The 9,320-nt window shown below is 45.2% G+C and overlaps 1 protein-coding gene across 3 annotated transcripts; it reads right to left on the reverse strand.

Annotated features, from left to right (window-relative positions):
• Positions 1 to 745: 745 nt before the first annotated feature.
• On the reverse strand, positions 746 to 9,086 carry LOC129854185 (methenyltetrahydrofolate synthase domain-containing protein-like). 3 transcript variants are annotated; one of them, XM_055920975.1, is made up of 9 exons: positions 8,895 to 9,086; positions 8,638 to 8,741; positions 5,166 to 5,279; positions 4,996 to 5,109; positions 4,730 to 4,843; positions 3,608 to 3,698; positions 3,376 to 3,488; positions 3,120 to 3,245; positions 746 to 2,039 (listed from the first exon to the last, which is right to left on the reverse strand). In XM_055920975.1, the coding sequence occupies exons 1-9, from the start codon at positions 8,920 to 8,922 to the stop codon at positions 1,125 to 1,127; spliced, it is 1,719 nt and encodes a 572-aa protein (XP_055776950.1). In that variant the 5' UTR covers positions 8,923 to 9,086; the 3' UTR covers positions 746 to 1,124. The 3 variants fall into 3 exon arrangements, with proteins under 3 accessions (XP_055776950.1, XP_055776948.1, XP_055776949.1); XM_055920973.1 differs by lacking the exon at positions 5,166 to 5,279; XM_055920974.1 differs by lacking the exon at positions 4,996 to 5,109.
• Between the last annotated feature and the right edge of the window lie 234 nt (positions 9,087 to 9,320).

Below are 9,320 nucleotides of genomic sequence, written 5' to 3' on the forward strand. Positions count from 1 at the left end.
TGGTCTGGAGAAGCAGACATGCTATGTGCTTGTCCCTCAGCCTAAACTACTACGAGTCTAAACTACTCTGAACTGTAGGACACCTCTTTGGCCAAGCCAAGCATTAGCACAGCAGCTATAAGTCACTGTGTTCGGCCAACCAGATGCACACAGGACGTCATCACAGGGTTAGAGCACTGCAGGTAGCTGCAGATAGAACCTCAAACTGTGACCAAGCTAGGTTCAAATATCTAAGCCATCAGACATGTCATGCCAACCATAAGGTTTACCTGCTGGTTATACAACATATCTCTAGCAATAGATAGCTCAGAGGTTAGCACATCCAGTTTACTACAGCTAGTCCTCTTAGCTCCTGCTCCCCACATACCACCCTCAGTCAGACTAATTGAACGTGTCAGGCTCTCTGGTAGGCTATACCATGTGTTATGCCATAAGCTACCCACTAGCAAGAGGAGTGCTGAAAAACAGTTCAATACTGCCAAAAGACATAAACAAGGTCCTATGAGAGGCTTGGACACTTGATGAAGGGTTAAACACACCAGCTCACCATCCATCTTGGTATACTATTTTCCTCATCCGTTTTAGCTTTAGGTTCATATTTTCCCCAGATTGTTCGTCAGTAGGATAACTTACAATAGGAACACACAGTACTGACAGACCAGCGGTGTATGGTGTGTACACAGATCATCATTTGACAGTCAGGTTGATCAGTCCTGGGTTTTGAGTTATAAAGAAGACAAAATGGTTAAAACTATGAACTCAAAGTATGGTTTATTTAGTACAGAAAATATCCTGTGAATTCCAATGGCATTACATGTAGGGCATTAAACATTCCCCCTGCACAAAGAGACTAACAGGGAAAACCTCTCCTTCCTTTGTGACTGACAGACAGGCCAGTGTGGATGAAACTTCTGTATAAGAACATTTCAAACGTAAATGGGGTTACGTGTTATCAATACCAACACTAAAAACCAGAACGACAAACCAAACTGCTTAAGGCATTAAACATATTTTCACACTTCACATTGGTACAGTGAAAGTAGCATCCTTCCCTTTCATGAAACACAGCCTTTTCTTTCTGCTGGCTTGGCTTCTGTTACAGAGATGGACAGAGAAGCAGGTAGTTACTCGTTATGGTTGAGCTCCTGCTTGGGGGAATCTGCCTCTGGTTCACTCGTACTCTCTCTACTTTCTCTAGCTGTATTTTTGGGACCTGTATTTGGTCTGGGCCTCCGGTTGCTTGGACCTGGCCTCCTGCCTCCCCTCTGGCTCTTGGCCAGCTCAGCCTGCAGGTCGTGGCCGTTCAGGGAGAGCCCCTCCAGGGCGGCCAGGGCCTGATCTGCCGCCTGGGGGTCTAAGTAGTCCAGGAAGGCCCGGTGCTGAGCACCCTGCCATGTGAGACGGATGGGGGCTGCCTCCCTCTCCCGGAGAGCAGTCTTCAGCTCGCTGACACGCAGCCCGGCAGGGATGCCCCCCAGGTACACTGTGGTCACGGTCAGGGGGGGCCTGCGCTCACGGGGCTCGCCACCTTCCTCCCTGCCTTCTTGCCTGACCCCATCCCTGTCCACCTCTCTTCCCCTCCCCCTGGCCCCCTCCCGGCCTCCTCTGCCTCTCCCCCTGCTTCCATCTCTGCCCCCCTCACGGAAGCCCCCATTGCGGAATCCCCTGACCCTCCTACCCCCCTCTCTGCCTCCCTCCTGGCCTCCCTCCCCGTCACCATCCCTACCCCCCTCTCTGTCCCCCTCCCTCCTCACTCTTGGTGGGCGTCGTCTGGGTTTCTGCTCAGTCTCCTCCCTGGACTCCCCGTTGGGGTCCCTCTCAGAGTCCTCTTGGGTGTTCCGTCTAGGCCTGCGCCTGGGCTCACGCCGGGGTCTATCACCCTCTGACCTGGGCTCTCTGTCCCTCCGGGGCTCCCTCCTGGCCCTTTCCCTGGGCTGCGGGGGAGGGTGGGTCCCCAGGGTCACGTCCTTCCCTTGCTCCTCCTCCAAGGCCCGGAGCTTCTTCAGCACGGGGATCTTCTCCAGCATCTCAGCGTTCAGCTGCAGGTATACAACAGGACAGGCTCAGGGCTGCTCAAGGTCATATCACAGCAGGGCTGCTCAAGGTCATATCACAGCAGGGCTGCTCAAGGTCATATCACAGCAGGGCTGCTCAAGGTCATATCACAGCAGGGCTGCTAAAGGTCAGCAAAGGCACTGGGTTAAGGGCAGCCCAGCTCTGGGTCATGCCAAGAAGAATGGGGTTTAGTAAAGTGATGGGGTATAAACACAATCAAGAAAGCTGATGTTTGGCGCCTGCTCATGCCGTTTTAGGTGACCATGCAAATGTTCAGTGCATGCTAGATTGCTTATGAACTAACCAAAACCCATGCATGACTAGACTCCTCGACTAACCTCAAAGGGCACAACAACCAACACAACAGTACTCCATAACACACAACACATCCATGCTTACAGTACATGAACGCAGAGGAAACAGAGTCTTCAGGAGCGCTGATAACCTCTCTGACCGTAGCATCTTTATTCTGGGGGGATATTCCACTTCCCTGGTAAGCTATATAAAGACCGCTCTCTGATTTCCCAGGGCAGAGTGGGTCTGCTAAGGCTGTGATGGCGGCTGCTCCTGTACAGGATATAACGGGCTATTGTTTTTACCTTGGCCCCGGTGCGCTCTCTTTAACTGGGCCCTGCACAGCCAGGCTGGCCCGGTGGAGGCCTTTGATGATCAGACATGGCCTTCCTGTCTACGAGGTCAGCATGGGTCCTCAGGACAGGCATGGAGGTCTTAAGGGACCCCAGAGGTAGTGTGTGTGTGTGCAATGGGTATACTTCTACGGGAAGGTGAGCAAACAAAGCTCAAGCAACACGGTTTGAGGTGCAGCCAAAAGTCACTGGAAAACTACAGAAGACGGGTGCAACTTTGGCCTCATTTTCAAAGCTGTTTTCTAGCTCAAATCATTGAGGTTTCAGCCACTCAGCAACATACAGCAACTAAGAGCAGTCGTACTTGTAAAACCAGCAGCTGTAGCTAGCAGCAGCAACAGTAGTTAGAACAACTGCATAAGCAATGGAATGAATCATATTGAACGACAGTAACCTGGGTGAGATTTAGTGCTGTACCTTAGTCCAGATGACGCCCTGGGGCTTGGGGCGTTCACAGTCTGTCTTGATGACTCTGGTCGGGGTGAGGATGTAGTCCACAGTGATGTCATGGCTCTCAATCAGATCCTCTGGGATGTCAACAACCTGCAGAAATACAGACATCAAGCACAGATACACGTTGCAAAAGAATAGGAATCTGGAGCATGAAGCAACACTTATCCAGGTTAAGACCAAACACAGTGTGTGACTTCATGTTGTGGGATAACAGGCTAACCTGGCAGTCATGGACGATGGTAACCACCACAGTGGATTCCGTCACAGCCCCCATGCAGAGCATCATGGCATACTCCATGTCAGCAAAGCCCTCTCCTTTACCTATCCGGTAACCTGAGGAGAAAGGAGAGATGAGATTAATCCTAACAGTATCGGTGTTGATGCTGAGCCGGAACTTTCCTGGACCAGGGTAAGTGTCCACTTCCCACAGAGTTCTTTCTGCGGGCTCTCACCTTTCTCAGACACGGCTACAGAGCCAACCACTAGAAGATCCACCTGAACCTTGGAATCCAGACCCACAGGGACACTGAACTCCTTCACTCCCTGGAGAAGAAACAAAGAAAAGAAAGAAAGGAAAAAGAAAATAAAGAAAAGTAAGTAAGAAAGAAAGGGTGAGAACAGGTGCACCAGATCACAAGAAACATTGGATTCAAACATTTTACATTTGAAACCCGACACTCCAACTAGTCTGGGAACAAAGCATTTGGTCTTCTATGGTGGATTCACCAAGTTGTACAGAGTGACAGCATGTGTATGGGGATAATGAATGGGAAGTGATGAATGAAGGAGGTAAAGTGTGATGTTGAATCCATGTGCACTGGGGCTGGATGGAGAGGGATAGGTAATGCGGCGTCGGGGTGGGTGTTGGGGGAGAAGTAGTGTTGAGCGATTAGTGCTTTTTGAGGTTGGTTCAGTTTATTACTACAAGGTTTTGATCATTTTTTAAAACATGAAATGCACTATGCATTATGTGCATTGAATATTGCAACAGAACACAACTACTAAAAGTCCCATGATGGTAGTGACTGCTTATTACTTACCAGCAGTTATTCACATGACTTAAATATTTTAGTTGTGTATATTACATTTGTTTTATTTGATGACTTTATTATTTAATTCCAAGTCATCCTCTCATCTCTATAGAGCTGCTACCTATGCTGTCTGACAACATCACTATCTCAGTAGGTCTTCAAAGTAAATAAAGCACGAAGCAACTGCTCTCTATGTATCCCCTCTTGATCGCGCATTCTTGTAGAACGCTTCTACGTAGCAGGCGTAAAAGAAACAGACCGGACAAGTAGCCGCACAATGGATTGTGTTCATTGTATTTAATTATCACGTTTTCTGTACTAAACTATGTAAAACTTTGGCCTGTTGGAAACTACAACGTTGCAGTTTGGGCTGGATCTGATTTATCTCTAGAGAAACTGCAGCGCAATGAGCTCACAGAAGAAAAAAACGGAACAAAATGGAATTTAAATAATTGAACTGAAGTCAATTAGTTATTTAAAAAACAAAAAAATACCCAACATTTCATTTAATTGCTCAGCACTAGTGAGAAGGGACTGACTCACCTGCGAGGTGGAGCACACTCTCAGTTCTTCTTTGCTTGCTCCCTCAGGCGGGACAATCTTATTGAAGAGTCCTGTACGAAGGCGAGGGGTCGGCACCAGCAGGGTTTTCCTCGCCTAGAAGCAAGAGGCCAGAGTTTAGTAAGCTAAGAGAATACAACCATAGACAGATGAGTAAATGGCATCTAATACAAATAACATAAATCCAGCACTCCATGGTTATGATCTGGTGATGAGACAACACTACTGAAGCAGTGGCCCAGGGCTACCTGCAGCACGGCCAGCCTCGCCCCCTCCAGCGGCTTGTCAGGGTCCACCTTCACCTCGTCAGTCTCACTGAATACCTGCAGCTCCGACACCTTGGCGCAGGCAGTGTGGGCACCCTGGGGGCAGAGACGGGGAGAGGGGGTAAGGAGAGAAGAAGTGAGTGCACACTTACATCCAGGGTGATGTAGCGGGCCTGCTGCTGGGGTCGGTCCGGGTTCACTTTGACTGTCTGGCTGGACTTGAACTCCTGCAGGGCTGAGAGACGGTCACAGGCCGGGACCGCACCCTGACCGCATAGACAACCACATACAGCAAGACAAGCACGCATCCACACACACACAAAGGATAAAGGGTTCAAAAGCATGCGTGTCAAAAATAGGTTTTCTGAAAATAGAGATTTTACCACAGGTCAAAGACAAAGGTACTATGATAGCTACTAGCTTACAATATGACATATCTAATAAGGTAGTTAGTCTAGCAATAACCTGAAGAACCCAAGTTGAATTGCATAGAATTCAGAAATTAGCATTTAGATCAGGAAAGTTTCCTCTCACTTCTACATACCGGTTGTCTGTCTGGTTGGTCCTTTTCAGGTAGGAATGTGACAGAAAACATCTACAGAGTAGCGTTATCAACCTGACCTTCTGTGTGCTAGTCGTCTGTATATCGTTTCTATTTTCAATACTGATGCAAATTGCACGTGACAAAACACTTGTACAATATGGCCGAGCGTAACCGAACGACAAACACAGATAATTGTGAGAAAATGTGCTTCAGTTGACTGAAGGTATGGCAAATAGGTCTGGCAGCACAACTGATTAGCAACATACTAAATATTTAGAAATTATGTGACTAAACTGAATTAAAAGGAACAATACTATGAAATAAAAGATAAACGACATAAAGAATGATAGCAAAAAGCTTTGGAGCACCTTAAATGAAATTTTGGGCAAAAAGGCACACTTGGCTCCATCATTCATTGAATCAGATGGCTCATTCATCACAAAACCCACTGATATTGCCAACTACTTTTTATTTTAATTGGCCAGATTAGCAAACGCTACACATCCAAGTATAACTGACCAAATTATGAAAGACAAGCATTGTAATTTTGAATTCCGTAAAGTGAGTGTGGAAGAGGTTAAAAAATTGTTGTCTATCAACAATGACAAGCCACCGGGTTCTGACAACTTGGATGGAAAATTACTGAGGATAATAGTGGACAATATTGCCACTCCAATTTGCTTTATCTTCAATCTAAGCCTACTAGAAAGTGTGTGCCCTCAGGCCTGGACAGAAGCAAAAGTCATTCAGCTACCGAAGAATAGTAAAGCCCCCTTCACTGGCTCAAATAGCTGACCAATCAGCCTGTTACCAACCCTTAGTAAACTTTGGAAAAATTGTGTTTGACAGATACAATGCTATTTTACAGGAAACAATTGACAACAGAAATTCAGCATGCTTATAGGGAATTACATTCAACAAGCACAGCACTTACACAAATGACAGATGATTGGCTGAGAAGAAATGATCAAAAGATTGTGGGGCTGTTTTGTTAGACTTCAGTGCGGCATCTGACAATATCGATCAGTCTCCTGCTAGAAAAACGTATGCGTATATCCACTTCAGCTACTACAGCGACTGAAATGACTGCAACACTTAAAGAGCTGTGGTTAGTTTCAGAATGGTAGCAAGGAATAAGTTAGTCCTAAATATTGCATAATACAATGCTTTTAGTTTTGGGACAAAAAAACAAACCACATCTAAATCTTGTAATGAATAATATGTAAATTGAGCAAGTTGAGTTGACTAAAACAGCTTGCAGTAACCCTGGAATGTAAACTGTCATGGTCAAAACATGTTGATACAACAGTAGCTAAGATGGGGAGAAGTCTATCCATAATAAAGCTCTTCTCTGCCTTCTTAACAGCACTATCAATAAGGCAGGTCCTACAGGACCTAGTTTTGTCGCACCTGGACTACTGTTCAGGCATGTGGTCAGGTGACAATTTGCTCAGAACAGGGCAGCAAGGATGGCCCTTAAATGTACACGGAGAGCTAACATTAATAACATGCATGTTAGTCTCTCATGGCTCAAAGTGGAGGAGAGATTGGCTTTAACACTACTTGTTTTTGTAAGAAGTGTTGACAAGCTGAATGCACTGAGCTGTCTGTTTGAAATACTAGCACACAGCTCAGACACACATGCATACCCCACAAGACATGGCACCACCAGAGGTCTCTTCACAATCCCTATGTCCAGAACAGACTATGGGAGACTCTATTCCACATTAGGTAACTGATGAAAGTAGCAGAATAAGATTAAAAAATATATCAAAATACACCTTATGAAACAGTGGGTACTGTGAAGAGACACACGTACAGACACGCATACAAACGCTAGCACACGCACTCTACACACACACACATTGTAATAATGTTGTATGGCGGTATTATACATTTTGTATTTTAGATATGTAGTGGTGTAATAATGTTCTATAAAACCCTCTTAGGCCTCACTCCCCCCCCATGTCTGAGATATCTACTGCAGCCCTCATCCTCCACATACAACACCCGTTCTGCCAGTCACATTCTGTTTAAGGTCCCCAAAGCACACACATCCCTGGGTCGCTCCTCTTTTCAGTTCGCTGCAGCTAACGACTATAACAAGCTGCAACAAACACTCAAACTGGACAGTTTTATCTCAATCTCTTCATTCAAAGACTCAATCATGGACACTGACAGTTGTGGCTGCTTTGTGTGATGTATTGTTGTCTCTACCTTCTTGCCCTTGTGCTGTTGTCTGTGCCCAATAATGTTTGTACCCTGTTTCATGCTGCTACCATGTGTTATCATAGGATGGCAGCAACACATGTCTTCGGTCTCTCTTTATGTAGGGTTGTCTCTCTTGTCGTGATGTGCGTTTAGTCCTATATTTTTTACTTAAAAAAAATATATATTTAAACTTATCCCAGCCACCGTCCCCACAGGAGGCCTTTAGCCAGGCCGTCATTGTAAATAAGAATTTGTTCTTAACTGAATAGCCTAGTTAAAAAAAGTTTAAATATTTTTTTTAAATACTGTGTTTATCTTTTGATTGTGATGTAAGTGCCTTAATGTGTTTGGACCCCAGGAAGAGTAACTGCTGCCTTGGCAGAAGCTAATGGTGATCCCTAATAAATACAAATGCATTCCGCTATTGTTAACATATTGTGCAAAAGGTCGGGTGAACAACACTTTCCCGTTGATACCTGATCTCAACCTCCTACAGCCAAAAGGACCAACAGCATGTACAACCGGTAAAGTGTAAATATTATTTTCTTCAACATTGTCTTGTAGAGACAGTCTTTTTTACAGCTACTTTGACTGACGTCATGGAGTAACCATGGTAGCAGTCTGATGTTTAGGTAAGGCTAGCTAGAGACATTTATTAGTGCAGACCAATGGCTATGGAGAGCGCACAATGAACATTTTACAAGACTTTTCAAAATGGCTATATGGGACCTTACCAGCAGCACATGCAAAAGATAAATTTAAACTACAAACATGGTTTCAAACTTGATATTTTGACAAATACTTAGAGGGTTAGCGTTAGGAATAATTCAATCAAATTGCAGTACACTGAACCTCCAGAAATGCCCTACCTTAAAATTGGGGATTCTGTTGTGCACAGGCCTTGGAAAGTTTGCAAGATTCTTAGCTTCAATGTAATCCCAAACTTTCTCTCGGATGTCCCATTTCGTGGCACCTAAACAGGAAACAATTCACATGCTTGATGAAATGACAGTTTTGAAGAAAGGGTAATGTAAATCCCAACTTCATAACGGGAACTGCTAGGCTACCATCCATTGGCATGCGTTAGCATTAGTGACTTTTCGCTAAACACGCAGCAATCATTTACCGGGATTAATCGTAATAACGGCCTCCATTGTCCTCTCGTCGAAGATGCAGAAAATTCTCACAAATCACTGACGATTAGTCAAACTATCACAAAGTGACCACAGATTGATTTACGCACGTGGGAGTTCTGTAACATTGTAGCAACAGCTGCTTGTCAGGGATGTTTTTTTTCTGTATGGTAGCTCGGAAAGACCAAACCTTACACCGTCAAAAGCAAACGTGGGGTGCATTCATTAAGCCGATTCTGTTACAAAACGTATAACGCAAGCAACCGTAACTAACGTGGAAGGACATTCATAAATTTGTCCCAAAGAAACTATCGTTTTAGAACGTTTTGCAACTGTTTGGACTATTGATTGCACATGTCGATTCTCCACTGAGAAATCGCACACTGCACACAGTGCTTGAGACATTGATTTCACCTATC

The sequence above is a fragment of the Salvelinus fontinalis genome, chromosome 4 (assembly GCF_029448725.1).
Source record: "Salvelinus fontinalis isolate EN_2023a chromosome 4, ASM2944872v1, whole genome shotgun sequence".
NCBI lineage: Eukaryota > Metazoa > Chordata > Actinopteri > Salmoniformes > Salmonidae > Salvelinus > Salvelinus fontinalis.